The sequence below is a fragment of the Strongylocentrotus purpuratus genome, unplaced genomic scaffold (assembly GCF_000002235.5).
Source record: "Strongylocentrotus purpuratus isolate Spur 01 unplaced genomic scaffold, Spur_5.0 spur5_scaffold_1, whole genome shotgun sequence".
In the NCBI taxonomy this organism is placed as follows: domain Eukaryota; kingdom Metazoa; phylum Echinodermata; class Echinoidea; order Camarodonta; family Strongylocentrotidae; genus Strongylocentrotus; species Strongylocentrotus purpuratus.
The window spans coordinates 39,256,350-39,278,824 of NW_022145594.1; the positions used below are offsets into that span (position 1 = coordinate 39,256,350).

The following is a 22,475-nucleotide window of genomic DNA, read 5'->3' on the forward strand; positions in this document are numbered from 1 at the left end:
TTATGGATGTTTCTTTCCTGGGGACCTAGTGACAAGTTATTCCATTAACATGTTATAAATGAATGAACGGTGGCGTAATGAGCAAAAGCTTTTTGGAAGACGGAGAGAAAGAAAGAAAAAAAATAACAAAAAATGAGGGGGGAAAACCGACAATCATGTCATTTCGGCAACATTTGTAAATAATCGAATTAGAGATCAACCATGTTTGAATTTTATAAGCCCCCCTCCCAATCAGTATGTCAGTGTATTAAAATGAACTACAATACTCTGAATCCAGTTTGCATATAATACCTGTTATTTTGGCAAGTCTTGGTCAAACTTTCTGGTTGTCAAGAGCAACCTTTGTTTGAAAAGTAAGCAGAAAATGTTAATAAATCAGTAAACCGGTCTATTGTTGTTGAACCTTGCATAAATTGATTGCATGGCTTATTAAGAAAAAAAAGTTAGACGAGGTCAAGGTGTAGGAAAGGGTTCTATATACATGTGATGCTGGGGTAATAATAATTGCAGGGCCTGCAGTAAAAGCAGTATTGATACTGATGTGATTACCCTAGGTAAATTGTTAATTTAATATTATTATTATTACTATTACTGTAAGTGTTTATTATAAGAAAAGTACTGTACTGTACCATTTTAGTAACTGCTGAATGCGGAAGTATGACGATGTATAACTCAAGCTTATGTACATGTACATGTACTTTATTTTTTACCCCCTAAAAAAAAAAAAAAAAAAAAAAAAAAATTACACCCAATTGCTTATAATTATACTTATTCTTTCTTGAATATCAATTCCATTCTGATGTGTTTTGTAAGTTTGTGTTGAATTTTTAAATAAAAAATATAGACCCTAATTAAAGATTGCTCTAATCTCTCCGTCATTTAACCCATGAGTGTAAATTTGAAGGGATATGTCTCTCTTTTTTTTCTCCCATTTTCAGGCAGTTTTAAACAAGAGTCGTATACCTAATTTTGAAAGCTTTATTGCAAGTCACCGACTGTCCAAAAGATTTGTGTAATTTGGTTTTTCTTGCAACTAAAATAAAACAATCATTATCTTACATGATTAAAAATAAGTCAGGATAATCTATGATGATGATGATGATGATTGATGACTGGGATGACAGATATGGTGATGGTGGTTGCATAATGATGAACATGACAGGCACAATGGCATACATGCCAACTGTTCAGATTAAAGAGGAACATTCCTCTTTTTGGGAGAAGATAATTATCATTTTAATGCAAGTGTTCCTCTTCCTGTACAAATTTGTCTGTAGTATTGAATAGGAGAGTTAGGATTGTTCCTCTTTTTTTTTAAAATAGCATAATTTGTACAGATTTCTGATTTTCAAATGTTGGCATGTATGCAATGGTGATGATAATGACAGACACGATGGTGACAATTGTGCTGATGTTGAAAGACATAACGGATGATGATAGCAAACATGATACGTGGTGATGACGATGGATAAGTAATGATGATAATGACGGATACAATGGTGATGGTGATGATGAGCATGGTATGATGATAGCAAACATGGTACGGTGGTGGTGAAGATTGATCAGGGATGGTAATGATGAACATAATATGATAGATGTTATAATAGATATTGGTGACAGTGGTGATGAAGATGGATAAGTGATGATGATAATGACAGACATAGTGGTGATATAATGATAATCATGATGATAAGATGAAGGCAAACATGACATGGTGGTGATGATGATAATGACAGATACAACCGTGATGATGATGGCAAACATGATATATTGATGAAGATGGATAAGCGGTGGTTAGTGATGATGAAGGTGATGATTATTAATATAATCGTATTGATGACAATCGTGATGACATTGGCCTGGATGACCATAATGATGATGGATAGTGATGATAACGTGATTATGATGTTGAGTGGATGCTAGTGATCAGTCCCGAAACCCTGAGGGACCCGGCATATGCTTTGCTACATGTAAATCCCAATGAGAGATTGAGGAGAGATCGAGAAGGATAGATTATCAATGAGAGAACGTAGAGGACAGAGCTAGAGGAGGGAATAGATGAATAATGAAAAAAGCGAAGAAGAGAGCTAGGGAGAGAGAGAGAGCCCTAGAGGGAATGCTAGAGACAGAAACATGCAGAGCAAGAGAGGGGGGGGGGGGGGGTTAAAAAGTTATAAGAGTGTGAGTCAAAGCTGATCAAATATAAACATATTATTTCAGAGAGGGGAGGGAGGAATACAAAGAAGCTCCATAAATGCAGGGGTATAAGAGGTGGCGGTGGGGGACATAGGCTTCATGGAAAGAGATCATGAGGTTCTTCTACAGAGGATTGAGACTTGGGGGGGGGGGGGGTGATCACATAGGACCCTGAAACTTCCATCAATTGAGAGCTTCCCCCCCCCCCCCCACAAATCCCCCTTTAAAATAAGACATTATAATATAGGCTGAGAGAGATGAGAGAGACAGAGACTAGACAGGTAGAAAGGGAGAGAGATGGGTCGATGAGGGAAAAATAGTAGGGCACTAAAATTAAAAATATGTTCAAATTATGTTGACAAGAAGATGCAATTGCATACTCACGTCGACAGTAACATCGAGGCGTTTTTTTTTTCTTCTTCCTTTTCTTCTTCTTCGTTTCTTCAGTACTTTCAAAACAAGACAAAGGAGAAAAAACAGTGTCTGTATCAAAGACTATCGGTATCTGAGCGCTCTTTTCTTTTCACTTGAAAAACAAGCGGACAACGATCAATAATGAATTTAGAGCTTCTTGGTCAGTATTGTAAAACTTTTATTAATTCTTCAGTTCGATGATATATTTCTATTGGTTTTATGTTTGATGAATTGTTTTAACATGTGCTATTTTGTAGTATTTTCTGCGATATAATTGTTCGTGAGAATTAGCGCGTTCCCACATATGGAAATTTGTGTTGTGTATACAGTAAGGGTGTAAAGCAAATTTAGATCTAGTGAAGTCTGTTTAAATTTATATTTCGAGGTGAAATATTACACCCCATGCCCAGTAACTATTTTTGGTTAATTTAAGTATTTTATAATACAAATTGGTTTCCTGTGATGGTAAATATAGCATTGCAAGAGGTGTGTTTTGTTTGATTTATCAGATTCAGAATCATGACTTGATTTTTTTGTTTGAGTCACTTTGACCATGAAATGATCAATCATGAATGATGTTGCTTGATATTTTGTTAATGTTATTCGACTTTTATTTTTAAAACTAATCCATTCATTATGAATTGTTAATTGCCTTTGCCATTGACATCGATTCTCAAGTATTTACGTGCACTCGCACAGATATCAGATGCAGGGGGCCGTTTCTCGAAACCAACTCCATGACAGTCATATCTTTGTCGGCGACCTACGGAGATGTCATGAATCGGATAAACCGTTTCACAAAGCCATGACAGACATGATATCGATATATCGCGATACTAGCAGCTCAAGAACATAGTCTTTGTCACGATCCATTTGATTTATCAAGAATAACCCAAAACAAGTTTTGGGGCTAAAATTGTTCAAAAAGAAATATATACATATAAATTCTCCTAAAATAAATAATAAATAGTGTCATTATCATATTTACATCATCAAACGATTTGCATATTTCTGTAAAGATTCTTAAATTGAGAAAAACCGGTGAGTGTTTTTTTTCGACAGTCGAATCAAAAGTTAGTTGAAGGATACCGTAATGTGATAGTTTATCAATACGTACTTTTTTGTTTATTGTGACGAGGAATTTTAGGCAAAATGTCTTTTCTCAGCCAGTTTTTATTCTAGAGTCTCATAAATACTCGTTATATAATTGATTTGATATTGAAAATATAATTTGGAAGAAGTAATTAGAGAGGGAATAATAATGCACATAGGCCCCAAAGGTATGACGGTATCCTAAGAAAAGACTCTGGATCGACTATGGAAAACGGTGTGTAACATTCTTACCTCTCTTATTTATATGTTATAGTTTAATGATTTGTGATTTAATGTTTATATTCAGCTTTTTAAAGTTTCTGTATAATTTGTATTCTCACTTTTGTACATTTGCATTTCGCATCCCAGAGAATTACGTACCGAACTCGTCTATATTTTTCTCAAAATGATAGTGAAACTAATCGTCCATTTCGCGGCCCATGGAATGGCAACAAACTGACTTGTGATGGCGCTTTACAGCAATTAAAAAGATATGACAGGTTCGGAGCAGTGACAACTCGCTTGTCGCGGAAGTTGTCGCTCATCTTGGCAAAGACGGCTTCGTGAAACACTTAGCTGACAAGTTGCGTGACAGTGGCGAGATGTCGTTGATCTTGTAGTTATGACGGTTTCGAGAAACGGCCCCCGGGTCACTCTCACTCTCATTTCTTAATATAGTCTAGGGTCTAGACCTAAATGGTTAGCATGGCCATGGATGGTTACTTTTTCTTAGATATTCAAATCTGACATTGATTGTGTTTTATGTTTCTTCTACAGAGTCCTTTGGCCAAAACTTTCCTGAGGTAAGTTTTCTCTGTCACATTTTCATATGAAAGAAGAAGAAATCCATTAGTTGTTTCTTTTGCAGGGTCTTTCTTGTATTTGTTTGTTTGATCTCTGGTACTCAATGAAGGAAGAAGAAGATCCTATCCGTCCCTCGGATAGGACGTTAAATGGAGGCCCCGTGTAGAGAAGCGTCACTACCTTTGCACGTTAAGAACCCACTGCACTATTCGTATAAGAGTAGGGGGAAACCCCGGTGTAGTGGTCCACCTGCACACCCCCAGTATAGTACGATAATACTCTGTAAAGAGGTCTGTAATCAAAAGGAAGAAGAAGAAGAAGAAGAAGAAGTTTTTATTCAAGAAGATGTTTTTGCAGGTCCTTATAATCCTCCAAAGATAATTCCTGTTCAAGTTGCATGGCATGACCATATAAATTTCATTAAAGAGAAAGTGTATAGTCTTTTAATGAATATTTGCAAAGCAGTAGTAGTAAACAGTGCCCTTTGCCTTCTTTTCTTTAAATGCTTTTATTATTATACACAATAAAATTAAATAAAGCAGTGGAGGACAAACCTTTCACTGTGACAGTAGCTTCTCTCTCTCAGTTTAAGAGGCAGCTGGTTGGGGGTAACACTGCTTCAGAACTAGTTGGAGCGGGAGATATATTTGCCTACACAAGGATCACTTTTTACTACTCAGGTCTGTAACCTAGTTTTCGAACCTTTGTTGAGGCTCACCCAATGCAGCATGACACTCTAGTTCACAGCATTGCATAAAGTACACCAAATACTCTACCTGCAGTACTGTCCTACTGCTAGCACTGGAAGAAGAGAAGAAGAAACCAGGAACAAATTCCAATCGACTTCATTTCATTGATTTAAATCTTCAGATCAAAGAAGGAACTGCCACAGTCTTCGTCTGTCACATGTACAGTGTACATGAACATTAGAAAGAAAAATCTGTCTGCTTGGATAGGTTTTTTAAAGTATTTTGTCTTCGGTAAAGTCAGATGAAGTCTCAATGGAACCTATACCCAAGCAAAGTGTACCGTAAATATCTGTGTATAAGGCGCACCCCTATTTTTGAGATTTAAAAAAAAAAAAAAAAAAAAAAAAAATTCTTTTGGGTTTGCTTTTTTGCCGACACCAACTGAATTATTTCAGCGTGCGGTCTCGTTCGAAAACCAAAGCCATGATGCAGGGAATTGGGAAGGACTTTTTATTTATTACGACTTTACAGTCAAAAAGTCAAAGTAAAAAAGAATAGTAACAATGTTGTTTTTAAAACTAAAGATGACAGAAAAATTTTCCTCCCGAGTCCAAACCGAAATTAAGACAGGCTAGTTTTCGAGTGGTGATTCGATATCCCCCGTGTGAGTGAGCTGCATGATACAGGTGAGTGAGCTGGAGACACGGGAGAGCTTCGGCCGGCAAAGTGCTATGTGAAGGGGCATAATTTATTGAGACTGAAAAAAAAACAAAAAAACTCACTTCCCTTCAAATTAGGAACGTAGTTTAACTTCAAATAGTAGATCCTATTCTCTATTTGCATGTAATTCATGTTGAGACACAGAGATTTTCAGGAACCATTTGAGCATTTTGAGAACTCAAAATATCCTGTACCTGTGTATTAGGCGCACCCCCGACTTTCAATTTTTCCTGACAGAAAAAAAGTGCGCCTTATACACAGAGATTTACAGTACTCGTTTTTCGGTCTACATAAATTTGTATTTCAAACTATGTAGCGTGTTAAAAGATGGTAAAGATATGTTAAAAGAAATACAAAAGGAGACTTCTTATGTATTATAGCACCTAGGTACATGGCAGGAATTCATTCCTTGAAATGCTCGAGTCCTATGATGGCAGCTAGGCTAAAGCCAGGGTAATGAGTGAACCTCGGAATAGAATTTCTAGATAGCCCGCGCTATATACAAGTATATTTGTAAAGCGCTAACAGACATTGTATTAAAGGTATTACAAAGTTTTGGTATGGGGTCATGAATTTGGTTCAAATTAACATATCGGATGCATATGCATTCCTACAATATTCATTGATCGTTGTCCTGGTTGCAATCGAGTCTAAAGTTATGGAATTATAAATAATAAACCCTTTATGTTGTATAGCTCCCTCTCAAGGTCAAGATATCAATTTAGCTATGAAGCAATGTTTCTTGACTAAGATCGACCGATTAGCTATTCCCGTTTGGAAATTATATATCACAACTACGTATTCTGAGATTTTCATGGTCGCAGCTACCATTGTACGGCCGTAGGCGCTATTTTAAATTTATCAACATTTACCGGGAGCACCGGTAAATTTTTATATTCAATCTTTTTCAAAAACAGAAGTGTTTTAGGGTTGTTTTTTTTTAGATTTACATCCACAGGGGCATCCAAATATATCAAAATTTTAAAGATTCACTATTCACTGAATTTTCAAAATTTCCCAAAACTTTGTATTACCTTTAAGCTCTATATAAGAGCTAAATATTAATATTATTATTATTATTATTATTAACAGTGACTTTAAATTAGAAAAATCTCCTATACACAAAGTATGTTTTAAACTGTTTGTATTACTCAGGAAAGTGATGGCACCCTGGACTGTATCAGTATGGCTCTGACGTGTGCCTTCAACAAACGAGGGACCCTCCTTGCTGTGGGGTGCAATGATGGTCGGGTGGTGATCTGGGACTTCCTGACGAGGGGTATCGCTAAGATCATCAGTGCTCACGTTCACCCTGTCTGCTCTCTCAGGTTTGTTTGTTTGTTTGTTTGTTTGATTTTATTTCTGCATTAAAAAAGATACAAATTCTAATTCAAAGTAAAAAAAAAAAAAGACAATAACAAATATGTGGAATAAAATATGTACAAAAGTAATTCAATAGAAAATCATGTACAATTATATCATACAATAAACATCTACAAAAAATACAAATAAGATAAGAAATATATAGTACATTTTTTTAATAAATTAGAGAGATAATTCAGAATGCAGGTTAGTATTGAGCTGCAGCATTCATATCCACACACACCATGTGTCCAATTAATTGATTTATAATATTAATATGAAGAAGTTTGCATGCAATATTTCATAAATCTTTTAATATTTTCTGTTATAACTGATTAATGATAATAATAGTAATAACTGTTTCTTATATAGCACTTTACCAGTGATAACTGACTAAAGTTTTTATTCAGTCCACACATTACAGTGCACATTCTCCACTCCCTGGGGAGTGTTGGAGCTAGTCGCCTTTTTACTGGTGTTCTCAAGCTTATCCAATCTCATGGACCTGTGCATCCTACTAGGTAGAGAGGAGCAATGTAGATAAAATGCCTTGCGCAAGGATATAAGACTTCATGTATATGTGACAATAGGCCTGTCCTCATCAGCTTATCAGCTTCAGTTTGCCAAAAAAGCCATCATTTTAACTATCCCAATGGTAACTTAGCCAGTTATTTTGCGTCTTCATCACCCTGCAGTTGCAATTAGTGAGATATTTGGTCGAGAAAATATCCAGAGAACTGTTGGTCTTGTTTTCAAGATTGTTCGCTATTTGGGAAAAAGCGGGCTAATTTGTGCTCGTCTGAGCTAGTTTGTGATGAGCGTTTCGTTCTGGTGAAGAGGCAATTTTGAGCTTCAGGATAATATCCCGAGTCTGGAAATAGCGGGTTATTTGGCAAACTCGAGCTGATGAAGACAGGCCTACATGTATATATTCCAATCTCAAGTGATTAGACCGCTCAACCGTAGCTCTAGGTGACCTTCATCTTGTATTTCTGTCTTTGTTACACAGCTGGAGTAGGAACGGACACAAGTTACTGAGTGCCTCCACAGATAACATGGTATCTGTATGGGACGTGTCGACTGGTGATTGCGAGCAGAGGCATCGCTTTCCTTCACCGGTCTTACGGGTTCAGTTCCACCCAAGAAACAGGTGAATATAAAGTTGCTCCTCGTTAAAAATTAATTTAACAAATACCAGAGCATAATAATAATAATAATATGGATATTTATATAGCGCCGGTATCCGCCAGGCTCTGACGCTCATGGTGCTGTACATAATTATTACAATCTCGAACATATCACTTTTTAAACTAAAATACAGGTAAACTAAAACAACACAAGGTATTACGGTACACCAAATTATAATTGTCTTAATTAAATAGCACTGTTTAGAAAGAGATGGGTTTTTAGAGCAACTTTGAAGTCATGGAGGGCTGTTAATTTATCATTTCGAAAAGGGGCTACCAGTATATATTTATTTCATATCATAGCATGCACAATCAAAGTGCACTGACTTTTGTACATTTGAGAATCAAAATTGATTTTTTTTTTTTTTTTTTTTTTTTTTTTTTCTTTTTTTTCTTCGTCCTTTCACTTTTTTATGGAATAGAAATGATTTTCAAAAATGGAAACTAATAATATCTTCATTTGAAAAGATACAGAATTAACCTTTTAACAAAAATGTAATGGACAATGTTAAGAATTCACGACATTGATCAGGAAATCATAATTTCTTTATTGAAGGACTGAACTTTGTAAAAAATAATATATGAAATTTTAACAAGTGCTGAAAAAATCCTAAACAATGAACTCTCTCTCACTTGATTCTGATTTCAGGAACCAGGCTTTGGTGTGTCCCTTGAAGTATGCACCAGTCTTATTAGATCTTGATGGCTCATATAATGTAGTTCCATTGGATGATGATGTAAGTATAGTACACCAGTCTTCTTCTTTTTAAGTCACTATTATAGGCACAACGTTCACTGTTAATCAGATTTGATAGAAATTTCTTCTTTACATTGGCAAAACTAATAAGTTCTCCTTTTTTAAATCTCTCTTTATAATAAAAATGAATAATGCTAAGAGAATATACACAGACTTAGAAGGTGCCAAAGATTTGAAAATTTCCCATTTGCATTAAAGCCTTTCTGCACTAGTTTGGCCAGGAGGGATTAGACCTCCCTGCGTGGTCACTGGCAGGTGGTTATCTCATCGAATCAGCTGTCAATTAACATAAGAAAAGGGGACCATGTGTGATCAATGGGTATTGTTGACTATAAAGAGGGCGCAAGGAGCTACAAGTAGTGCAGTCCTGCTTTAAAGTGATTTTGAACTTGTCAACTGTTGGCCAATTCATGGATTATAATGGTTATTTTCCTTTGCAAATCTAGTGTCAAGCTATGGAAACAAAATAAATAAAGAGTAGACTGGAATTGATATTGAGATAAAGCAACATTCCCACAAACAATTGTGCCATCAATAATTTCTCTTACATGTACATGTAGTATATTGAAATAACAAAACTAAATTGTACATATCGATTCAAATTTCCAAGTAAATTGCACTTTGACCTACCCGATCATGTGATAAATGAGAAAGTAAACAGAAAGAACATTAGTGCATCCACTTGTCATTAATTAGACACTTTTATTGACTTTCGCTTTCATACTCAATACAGTTTATGATGTAGTGCCCTTGGTATAACCTTTAAGCCTGTTCAAGACTAATGCCCATAATTTGTGGTTTAGCTCAGTGACTTTTTGTTGCAATCACTAAAAAATAAACTGAATGCATGAGTAGAACCAGCTACAATTTTTGTTTACTCTCTATCAATTTAAAACCCCTCTTAAAGTGTTGGGAGCTCCAAATTCACAAACAATTTGATGGCAAAATTTCACTTAGATTGTATCATAATGTGAAATAGGATGTCATTTAAGACACACTTCTGCAAAGATTTCCCCTCAAAGATGTGTTTGAAGACAAATATTGATAAAAAAGAATACATATTTGGGTTTTCTGTAGTGTGCAGAAAACCTAAATTTGTATTCTGTCATCAATATTCGACTTCAAACACATTTGTTTTGAAAATCCTTGCACACAAGTGTCTTGAATGACATGCTCTTTCACATTATGACACAATTTAAGGAAAATTTTGCCATCAAATTTTTGGGGCTCCCAACACTTCAGAGACGCTTTAATATCAAGGGGGAATTCCCCTTTAACCAGTTGAGAACGACTTGAATTTGTTTCAACCTGCATTACCTATATAGACTCCAGCCCAAGCATTCTCGGGTACTCTTTTTAAAGGGTTCATTCTCACTTCTTACTACCTTTGTAGTGTTTTTAATACAAATTAAACTTAGTTTCTAAGTTAAAACCTAATTGTAGCTCTAGCTCTTTTCCTGTATGTGACAAAATAAAGACAGGGCCCTGTTTCATGAAACTTATTATCAAAAACAAGTTAGAATAACTTTGATAAGCTACTGAAATTGTGACATTTGATTGGCTGAGAGCAAATTTGTCATGGAATTTTAGGATGAGTTATTGATAACAAGTTTTATGAAACAGGCCCCTGGGTTGATGCCAAAGCAAATCCTGTAACGTCAGCCTGTGTTAGTAGTAGTTTTTATATTTTACACATTAATTGCGAGTCATTTGCATAGGGATAAAACCTCTCATTACCGGTATGTTACTATAACCTGTACATGATATGTACTTATGAAGAGATAACTGCATGTTGTTGCTTTTTCTTTCCAGTTTGATACCACTATTGTAGCATCATTTGACAGAAAGGGAGATCATGTCTATGCTGGCAACGCCAAAGGAAAGGTATTTAACTTTGGATTTTTTTTTTTAATGTTGAAACCTCTTTCAATTTTTTTTGTCCATACTCTACATTTTACCTTTTAAAAGTCTCTGCCATTTCACATTTTAATAATTGTATCTTGTCACTGCTTTTCTTGTTACGTAAGGTCTTTATGAAAACCATCGCAGAATTTTTGAGAATTATACAAATTATGGGAAACGTGTTGGTCAACAATTATCAGAACTTTTCAAGCAATTTTATCTCAAGGAAAGTAATGTGAAATTTGTTTTGTTTGTTTTTTTGTTCATATTTGAGTGTATTTTTTTCCTTCTCTATCTCTCTCTATATATCTCTCTCTCTCTTCATGTATTTTCTCTATCTATTCCCCTCTTTCTCCCTCTCCCTCTCTCTCTCTCTCTCTCTCTCTCTCTCTTTTGTGCTCTAATATAGGTCATAGTAATTCATGCAGGAACCCGTAAGCTGGTAGCTTCATTCAAAGTCACAACTGGAACAAGTAATACCACAGCTATCAAGTCTATTGAATTTGCAAGAAGGGGAAAGTAAGTTTTAATTTGCACCTCAGCTAGAATGAATTTTCTGTAAATCTTGTTGAATTCTAGCACAGTGGGACAAGTTTTAATTTATTGTTGACTGGTTATTGCTCATGTACCTATCTTCCTAAAGATCAGGGAGTGTTTCACAAAGACTAAGATCGACTTTAAGTTGGACTTAACTATGGCAGGCCGTTCATGCCACTGTTTGCCTTATGTACACGTTCCTTTAGTACATGTTTCAAGGAGAAACCATTTTCAAGGGAAACAAAAATGTGGTCTTTCTATACAGGTGGTCACTAAAGCAGGATTGACTGTACTACCTATTCAAATAATGATAGAATGTTTTATTTGTTTAGTTTGACATTTTTATTTTGACAAATTTTGAATGATTTATTCATTCTCGTTTTCATTGCCAGTTTTTTCTTAGTGAATTCGACTGACAGAAATCACCGAATCATCTGGGTTTATGAGAGCAATATCATACTAGCTAAATGAAAGAATGTTAGAGTATTTTTATGTGATTTAAGATATTACTTTTCATGAAATACGTTAACCCAAAACCATGTATTCTTTATATTCATTTTCATTTCTAGTTGTTTCTTAGTGAATTCTGCTGACAGGATCATCCAGGTGTATGAGCAATAGCATACTAGCTTAATGTGATTTAAGATGTTATTTTTAATGAAACATGTTAAACAAAAACCATGTACCGGTATTCTTTTTATTATAATTCATTTTCATTTCCAGTTGTTTCTTAGTGAATTCGGCAGACAGGATCATCCGAGTGTATGAGAGTGGTGAGGTACTCGCCTGCGGGAAGAACGGGGAGCCTGAACCCATCCAGAAACTCCAGGATCTTGTCAACAGAACACCCTGGAAGAAATGCTGCTTCTCAGGGGACGGAGAATACATTGTTGGAGGTAAAGAAGCAGAATGAGGTTGCAGGATGTTCAAAAATATTTGTTTCTACCTACCAGATAATAATATTCAGTTCTTGTATGGGGCATATCACATTGTTATAACGGCTCCCATGTGCTCCCATAGAGCTTAGGAAATTATTACCCTAGCTTTAACTCTGGCAACCGTTATCAGCGCGCAGTGCATTCCAAGGAATAATCCTACCGGGTACCCTATTACCTCACCGGGGTCGAGTATGGCAAATGTAGATTAATGTCTTGCCAAAGGACATTAGTGCCGCGGCGGGATTGAACCGCCGGCCTTGTGATCAACAGTCCGGTGACATATCCACTCGACCACGGCACCTCTACAGATGAGCGAGTAACTCTTAAATTTGCTTCCCCAAGTTCCAAATTCACTTGTCCCATCTTTCATATCAGATTGGACAAGTGGGACAAGCAAGTTTATAAAATGTGTTTTGATATAAGGAATCAGTACAGATTCACAAAGTCTGTGTTTGCCTATGGTTTCCTGTGATAGGGAGGATGTTTTACTTATAAATCCGTAATAATTTTGCCTTTACTTTTTATGCCTCCGTTACGAAGTAGCCGGAGGCATTATGTTTTCGGGTTGTCCGTCCGTCCGTCCGTCCGTACGTCCGTACGTCCGTACGTCCGTACGTCCGTACGTCCGTCCGTCCGTCCGTACGTCCCGTTCTCGTGATCGCGTTATCTGAAGAACCGATTGATGGATTCCTGCCAAACTTTGGTCATGTATGTTACTTGCAGAGCCGATGAACTGATTAGATTTTGGGGTCACGAGGTCAAAGGTCAAAGGTCACAGGGCTCATTATGTATGCAAAAACAGCTCGTGATCGCGTTATCTGAAGAACCGATTGATGGATTCCTGCCAAACTTTGGTCTTGTATGTATCTTGCAGAGCCGATGAACTGATTAGATTTTGGGGTCACAAGGTCAAAGGTCACAGGTCACAGGGCTCATTAGGTATGCAAAAAGAGCTCGTGATCGCATTATCTCAAGAACCGATCGATGGATTCCTGCCAAACTTTGGTCATGTATGTATCTTGCAGAGCCAATGAACTGAGTAGATTCATGGGTCATGAGGTCATGAGGTCAAAGGTCATGGGCTCATTATGTATCCAAAAATAACTTGTGAACGCATTCTCATTAGAACTGACAGATGGATTACTATTTAACTCAGGACATCTTGCAGAGCCAATGAACTGAGTAGATTTTAGGGTCATCAGGTCAAAGATCAAAGGGTCATATATGTATATGAGAAATTGCTTGTAATCACGATATTCTGAGAACCTCTTAATGGATTACAATTGAACTTGAATTTGAAAAATTTCTTCTGTTTTGGTTTGTAAAATTGCTCTATGACGGAGGCATCATTTTCGACTGCGCGCAGTCGAAGTTCCATCTAGTTTAATAAACATGTGAGCATCAGATCACAGATTTGACCTCTGGCTCACTATTTATGTATTTCTCTCTCCTCTCTAACTCTCTAACTATCTTAAAATACCAGAGCGTAGTAATGGCAGCCATGCTCAAGCTGGGTAATAAATGTAGAGCACCAGGGGGGTGTTTCACAAAGATCATAAGTCGAACTTAACTCTAAGTTGGACTTAAATATTATGGAGAGCCATTGGTAGCCTTAAAATAAAATATATTCAAATAAAAATTCAAGTATTTTAGACTTTTCATAAATTACACATCAAGAACATAAAATCTCCTTGATAATAGAAAATATGAATGATTTGAATTAACATTTTATGCCTTTTAAAATAACTTCTACAAAGTATTTTCAAAGATGCTAAGGCTTTCCATAACTTTTAAGTCTAGCTTAGAGATAAGTTCAATTTGGGATCTTTGTGAAACATCCCCCAGGAGTGTCAAGTCTGACGGACATGATCGCTTTTTACAAGAACCCACTTTTATCATTATTTTTATGATGATCTCTACAGGTTCGGCTAGGCAGCATGCTCTCTACCTTTGGGAGAAGAAATTTGGCTCCCTTGTTAAAATCCTTCACGGTACAAGAGGAGAGTTGCTATTGGACGTCGTTTGGCATCCTGTTCGACCAATCATAGCCTCTGTATCAAGTGGTGTAGTGTCAGTGTGGGCCCAGAACCAAGTGGTAAGTTCCGTAATATGGATTATGATTTGTTCATGTGAATCCTGCTTACATGTACCTGATTGGCTAAGAGCCGGTCAGGTGTCATGCTTATATTTACTATCAAAGAGTTGCGATTGATCCAAATCAATCATAAGTCCTCCAATCAATCGCAAGTTTGCAGTCCCCTATCCCTTATGTACATAGTTGCGATTGATATGAATCCCAATTAGTTGCGATTGATATCAACTCTTTGTAAGATGGGGCCCAGGTGTCATACTTATATTTACTATCAAATTTACCATGCATTTTGTTACTAAATGTCTTTCAGGAAGACATTGATGAATATTTGGTACTTTCCACCCAGGTTTAGTAAATGAGTAACTTATAGGAATTTCATACCCTTTGTATGCTTTCAGTGCCTTAGGGCATTAGGGCTAAAGCCAGGGTAATAAAAGTACTTTGTAGGTACCTTGAGCATCCCCTGGGATGGATACGTGCACAACTTGAATGTAACCATTGTTATTATTATGTAAGTCTATTTTGCAAAGTATTGGTACGCATGTTTGTGTTCTGCCTCAAGCTTGCACCTAAAAAATGTGGATACAGATAAATGTGCTTTGGTAGAAATGTAAGGTTTGATCAAGGTTCTCTTTACAATGTTACACTCAGAAATCAGAACAATATTCAATTTGCATGATACATGCATAGTATATCCACTGAACAAATGAAATGTATGCTGCTATATATTGTTGCAAGTGAACAATGAATGGAAAATATACAATATTATGCCCTAATTGCAACTTGTCGTTGAGAGATGTTTGGTTGTTTATTTTCATTTTGGAAGATGTTTAGGTTACTATCATTTTTTGTGTTGGTCTCTCCCATATAGGAAAATTGGAGTGCCTATGCACCAGACTTCAAGGAGTTAGACGAGAATGTTGAATATGAAGAGAGGGAGAGTGAGTTTGACATCGAAGATGAAGACAAATCGGTAGAAGACCCTACAGGTAAGAAGGACATTTATTGTCTTTGATTCTGCTCATATGATAGTCTGTTGTGTGTGATGTACTTTATGTATCGTCTAATGTGAGCCAGAAGGACATTAACTCTGTAAGATAATTTGAATTTAAACCCTTCTGGCCCTAAAGCCTGAATTCAATTCAATTGAATAACTCATTAAAAACACATAAAATAAAAATACAAGTAAAAATACAAAATTATAAAATTAAAAACATCATGATAATAAATACAAGTAAAGCTTGGTTTTAAAATGAGTTGCGACAAATGAAAGATTAAAAACTTGTAAATTTCATCCCTACATTACCTATGATGACGCCCAGTAAGTCTAAAGGCTTGTAGAGGGTCATTAAACAGGTCTGTTCCCTGATCATGTAAAGCTCAACAAATCAATCTTTACACAGGGTCAAAATTTAGTCCAAACAATTAGCTTCCGGTTTTCATTGAGCTTTGACCTAAATACATTGATGATGAATTGAAACAATTTCTCTATGCATTTTCGAAAGTACTAAAAAAAACTCACAACGCAACCTTGTTATCTTGGAAATTTTTTGAGGAAACTCATCATAAAACATAATTTTGCAGAATTGCAGGTTTACCTGATGACTGCTTTGTCGTTCGTTTGGTCTTAGGAAGAATATAAAGGTGTACATCATCTAAATAGGAAGATCCTTATTAGCCAAATGATTGTCTCCTCATCGAGCTCTCGAAGTCCAGAAGCATTGTGAGGGGATTTGTTGATAGGACAAGCATCAATGAAGTGATGACTGCTTTGTAATAATGTGATTTATTTATTTCCCCAACAGAAACTAACAATGTGGAAGATGTGGAGGTGGATGTCTTAACAGTGGAACCTATCTCAGCATTCATTAGCAGGTGAGACAAGTAAAAATGTAGAAGACAAATTTTTAAAAAATGATACTTTTTTTTTTTTTTTTTTACTGTATATACTGTATATAACAGACAAACAGGTACTCTGAATTTTACACCTGTCTGTTGGACTTACTTTAAGTAAAGGTGAAATTTATTGACTGGTCAGGCAATTATTTTGTATAATTTATCATTCGTGAAATACATATATTCCCCGTATAGAATATAAGGCTGCGACGGGTAGTCGAATGCTTGAGTACCCGCACGGTTGACAACTACTCGGGTACGATTTCTTGTACCCGAATATTCGGCCGCAAAAAAAAAAAAAAAAAAAAAAAAAAAAATGTCCAGGCCCACGCTTACCCGTGCCAGGGAGAGCAGCATCCGCTGGCATGGTACCGTCGGTAAAAATGTTTCCAAACTCAAGCACTGTCAAACTCACCTTTCAGAAACTGGGACCAAATGTCCAGATTTCTGTTTGGACTTGGAGGAAAATGGATTATTCTGCCATCTTTGGTTTTTAAAACAGCATTGTTTACTGTTATTATTCTTATTAAATCGGCGCCTTCAACTGCAACTCAAAGTAAAGTTGCATGCGTTTTCAGCGAGCTGCGCGAGGGACCTGAGAAACTGCCGAGTGGTATGGTAGTGGCAAAAAAAGAAAAAAAAGGAAAAAAAATCCAAAAATTAAAAAATTAAAAAAAAATCAAAAAAATTCAAAAAAATTATAAAAAATTATAAAAAAAACATGGCGTCCGAATACTCGAGTATTCGCCTGTGAGCCTGTGTGTGTACTCGGGTACCTCATTACACTGTTGTGCACAGCCCTATTAGAATAGGAGAAAATATTTCACATCATCTAGATATATAATGTTAGTATTGTGCTATTTATCAAGTAACATCAAATTTAATATTGTAGGTCATTTTCGTAATGTAATAAAATTCAATGCATGAATCTTTAAGTGCCTTGTTACAAATTTTGTCATTGCCAGTTACAAATAATTTTATTTCAGAAGTCAGAAAACAAATGGCATACATTATGTGTTATTAGGTTAGGACAAGCCATAATGTTTGTTCTACGTAGCAACAATTAATATATGCAATTCACATTGTGACTAATGAAATACAACTATTTGTAGCAGGTGAATGAAAAATTTAGAAAGGAGGCACTAAACAAAGATTTATGCATTAAATTTGATTGAATTTCAAAAATGGTGAATTGATTAACTTGTCCTCTTTCCATTTTTATTTTTTTTCCTCTCTATCAGTGATGAGGAGGAGGAGCCTAAGAATGTTCTTCTCTACCTCCCTACGGCTCCTGATGTTGAGGATACAGAGGACCAATCATGGGCTCCCAATGCTGATCCGGTAAGTACATCAACATCTTGGGGTTATGAACTGAGTAGATTTCAGGTGTGAGAGGTCGAAGGTCACAGGGTCATGAAAATGTAAAAAGTCCCAGAAAATATCTAATGTGCGCATGATAGCTGGAGAACCATTTGGGTAATTAGTGGTTAATGCTAGTAGTTGGTTCATTCTTCTATTTGAGTGCTATTAAGAAATCATGTGTATACTTGAAAGTAAGCATCCAGGGGACAAACATCATTGAGTCCTCTCCAAGGGATTTGCTATTGAGGATTAATGCCTTACTAGGGCACTAGAGCCCCCTTTTTTGTGCCCTTTTTTCAACATTTGGGAAGGGGGGGGGGGGTAGTTGCAGAATTCTGTGCTAAAGCTCCTAGAGAAGCATATTGGTATCAAAGATGAAATTTTTTCTTGACTTTTTTTTTCTTCTAAACAAGATAAATATGCCAACCCCAACTAAAGCTCCCAAGAGGCCAAAATCCCAAGGGCTTCCAATGGTATTTACCTAGGAAGATTCTTCTCAGATATTGTGCTTCATAGCTCCCGAAATATGTTCTCAGGCTCGCCTTCCATACTTCCTATACAGATTATAGAAACAGCTAGACAAGTTAACAGTTGTAGGGCCTCCACAGAAAACAGTATTTAACTACTAAAAAAAGACTAATAAATAAATAAAATAAATAAATAAATAAACAATGTAAAATTTTCATTGTCCTTTTTTGCTATTATCATTATTCAGACGGATGAGCCGCCCCCAACTGAAGCTCCTAAGCGGCCGATCGCCCAGGAACCTCCCATGGTTTCACCCAAGAAGAGGAAAGTCAAGACCCATGATATCAACCTCAAGGGAGCGCCAGCAGATGGTAAGAAATCCAAACTTCTGGGGGGTGTTTCACAAAGACTAAGATTGACTTTAAGTTGGACTTTACTATGGCAGGTCTCTCATGCCACTGGTTGCTCTCACCATTGGTCTCTCAATTTTGATATTTAGATAACGTTTTTTCCTTCAATAATGAACTATCAAAAAAAGCTGAATTATGTAGATGTGTGACCATAATTTGTACATCTCTTGAGAGACCATTGCAAGTAAATGGTGAGAGCAAACAGTGGCATGAATGGCCTGCCATAGTTATTTAGTCCAACTTAGTCTTTGTGAAACACCCCCCCTGGTTTAACCCTTTTGTGATAATCATTCTACATTTTGTGATTTTTGCCCCAAAACTTTGATTCAGAGCCCATAAAAATTGTACCAGATGCATGTGTAGAACGGGCAAAAATGTCTACACATACTGCATCCATTTTTGTTTTTATAATTATCTTGCCTTTAATGTCACAAAACTTAAAAAAGAAAATAAGCTTGCACATTGAGAAATTGCACATTGGGCAATTTTTCAACTTATCCACATTAGATTGTTGTACCGTATTTGCCGGCGTAAAGGCCGCAGTATTTTTGGAAGAGAAAATATCAAAAAGTCGGGGTGCGACCTATGCGGCGAAAGAGTAAAAAAAAAATTTTAAAAAAGTCAAAACCAGCACGAATTTGCACATATGGGACTAGATCTACGAACGGTACAATAACTATACATTTCCACACATCTTACCGACAATTTTATCTTGCATTGTTGACATGAAGATGAAAATAAACTTCCAAAAACAACATCTGCCGATAGATCTTGATCTAAGTTCTGCCAATGCATTGCAAAAGTAAAAGAAGAGCCTGTTTAACGGAGCTGCTGCGAAGCATCTAGCACGCGAAGTCGCTATTTTGAATCCATTTCAATACACAAGAGAGAGGCGCAATGTATACATCACAGAAAACTCCATATGCTAGCATCAGTGCGCCGAGCGGTCTAAGGCGCTGATTTTAGTCACATCAACATTTGTACGCAAGAGCTCGAATCCCGACTTCGACAAAAATATATATACTTTTTTTTCTTTTTTTTTCCGAGCAGTCTTAGGCGCTGATTTTAGTCACATTAACTTTGTACGCAAGAGATCAAATCCCGACTTCGACAATTTTTTTTTTTTTTAAATGTCAAAATCGGGGGTGCGGCCTATACGGCGCTGCGGCCTTATCGCCGGCAAATACGGTATATTGTTTTCAGGGAGAATTTCTAGTCTTGTTTACTTTTTGTACTATTTTAGTTGGTTATTAGGGCTTTTGAATGGATCGTGGGTCTGTAGTTTGACCCAAAAAGAGTATTACTTATAAAAACAGTTTTTTTTTTTAATAGTCAATTATAACCTTGCATTTGTCGATCTATAATAAGTGCATTTGTCAATGACCAACTGCAATAATCAAAGAATTACACATTTTGGAAGCCCTGGATTCCTTACACAACAGAGATTTTCCCTTCCTATGTTACAGATATCCATCCACTATTAGGAGGAAACAAGAGCGAAGGCAAGACACGCAAGAAGGCTGTAGGTCCGGGCAAGTCAACGAAAGAAGGTCGTAGCACCAAGCACAGGAGATCAAGACACAGGGATGATTCGGATTAGAGCAGTGTGTAGAAAGATATTCAACTCCTTGTATGAAATTTGTAAAATATGTAGATATGCTTGTAAAGTATTGTTATGTATCCATTTATGTGGAATAATGAGCCAGTTGTATGGCCATGTAGTGGTACAGGATTGTAAGGGCGGCTTCAGGATTATGAAAAGGAGGGGGGGGGCAAAATTAAGACAATCAACAAACTTCTTTTTAGTATACTTCAGGAATGACATATTGTGTTTAACTGGGGGCTTGGGCAGTTGTGCCCCAACCCCTTTAAATTTGCTACTGTATCTTTGTATTTACATATTCTGGCACTTTGGTTTAATAAGCAGAAGTAGCTACCAAATAGTTGATAATGAGAATATCAAAGTAGATGTTTCTTGTAGCAAAGTCAAAATATGTGGATTAACAATCCATATGCCATCATGAGAGGGAACAAATTTAAGTGAACTCAGACTTGTTTCTATGATTTAAAAAGGATTAAACAGATTTGATACTACATTTGTTGTAACATTATTGCTGGTTGTCCTTTTCCATTTCAAGTCTGGAAAATGTCGATCATTGTATACATGAATTCTATTGAAAATTGGAAGTGGATGTCTTACATTTTTTCTTTCAAATTATCACAAATCCTTTAAAATCTAGCTACTTATATATCACAATCTAAATTACATTCATTATAATGTAGATGTAGATACATGTGTATTGAGAAAGCAGCTATAAATGAACCAATCGTGAAGAATGCGATGTGTACCATAATACTCATGGCTTCACTTTTAACAGCCTCAACAGTATCTTGAAACTATAGGCCTAATGGTGAACAATGAGTTTTAGTTAGTTCGACATGCAAAAGGTACAAACATAGTTTGACAATGTAATCTTTAATTTCTTCTTCAGGAATATAAAGGCTATGTTACATGACCATGGGAATAAATGACACAAACTTATTTAAATGTTTAGTTTGTTTATTATTTTATTAAAAAAAGGTAACAAGTAGCACATTTTATAAATAATGGTTGACATAAAATCCAGTGTTGTTCAATGCATATATTTTCCTGGTCGATTAGAATAGTCTGTGTTTGGTATCTCTACAATCTTCTGCCAAGCAACGATACATTGTTAAGTATGTATTACCGGAGCAGAATCAAAGTCATAATTGAATATGAATAACAAGTGCAGAAACAACCCAAAGAATTGATATGCAAAGTAAATAATCACAAACCTGTTGATGAATAAGTACATGCAAATAAAGTACATGTACTTGGTAACACTTGCTGCAACTTAGTATTGGTCACTCGTTTATAAAGTACCTATTTTTGGTCCCTCGGGTTTATTTGATCAATGCCTTCATATATAACTATATTTGAAGTCTTAGTAAGTTCTGCCCTCAGTAATGAATATATAGTAGTAGTCTCTTGCCTATTCAATAAGTCTACATAAACAAATTTGTAATTTATAAACAAAAGTCTTGAATGATAGAGGCATTTCAATAGAATCATAATACTGTTTGTGTACATAATGCCACCTGTATGATTCAGTGTACATGTATGTCATGCACAATGTACTTGGTATGATATAGGGTACATGTACATGTAATATCGTAATGCACTGTATAACACTGTGCCATGTAAGTACCATCAATTCAGAGCAAAAGGGCGTTAACTCTTATACAGAGTCAATGGCCTTCTTGCTCCACACATACGATACAAGGGTAAACTTTACACTGTACGCTCCACTCAGCAATGCCGCAATAATTTTTTTCAAATAAACAATGGTTAGCTGTACAGCAAGCCACAATTTTTCTTCTGTACCGCATGGATTGTAAATACATGTATACAACTGTACAAATAAATGATGTAAACAGTGCAAAATTATTTGATATTTCTTTTTGTTGTTATTCCCCCATCTACCATATGTATTTGTGGTTTGCCTTATATGTGTATACGATGGAATCTCGTTAAACAGTAACCTATGACAGGTACAAGGCCTTGTACACCTGGTTTTAGAATGAAAGGACTGTCCCCTATTTGGCACTGAGGGTGTGTCATTTTCTG

General features: G+C 36.1%; 1 protein-coding gene across 1 annotated transcript; it reads left to right on the plus strand.

Annotated features, from left to right (window-relative positions):
- The first annotated feature begins 2,681 nt into the window (after positions 1 to 2,681).
- LOC593381 (retinoblastoma-binding protein 5) lies at positions 2,682 to 22,295 on the plus strand. Its single transcript, XM_030978197.1, has 14 exons — positions 2,682 to 2,770; positions 4,480 to 4,505; positions 7,071 to 7,243; positions 8,287 to 8,427; positions 9,114 to 9,201; positions 11,034 to 11,105; positions 11,533 to 11,642; positions 12,384 to 12,556; positions 14,521 to 14,693; positions 15,562 to 15,679; positions 16,496 to 16,565; positions 17,828 to 17,927; positions 18,664 to 18,787; positions 20,293 to 22,295. The coding sequence occupies exons 1-14, from the start codon at positions 2,752 to 2,754 to the stop codon at positions 20,424 to 20,426; spliced, it is 1,521 nt and encodes a 506-aa protein (XP_030834057.1). The 5' UTR covers positions 2,682 to 2,751; the 3' UTR covers positions 20,427 to 22,295.
- The last annotated feature ends 180 nt before the right edge of the window (positions 22,296 to 22,475 follow it).

What these genes read in the sequence shown, in the direction of transcription:
- LOC593381 (XM_030978197.1), top strand. An exon ending in TGTGGGCCCAGAACCAAGTG is followed by an intron (nt 14,694 to 15,561) that starts GTAAGTTCCGTA and finishes TCTCCCATATAG; the next exon opens with GAAAATTGGAGTGCCTATGC. An exon ending in ATCGGTAGAAGACCCTACAG is followed by an intron (nt 15,680 to 16,495) that starts GTAAGAAGGACA and finishes TTTCCCCAACAG; the next exon opens with AAACTAACAATGTGGAAGAT.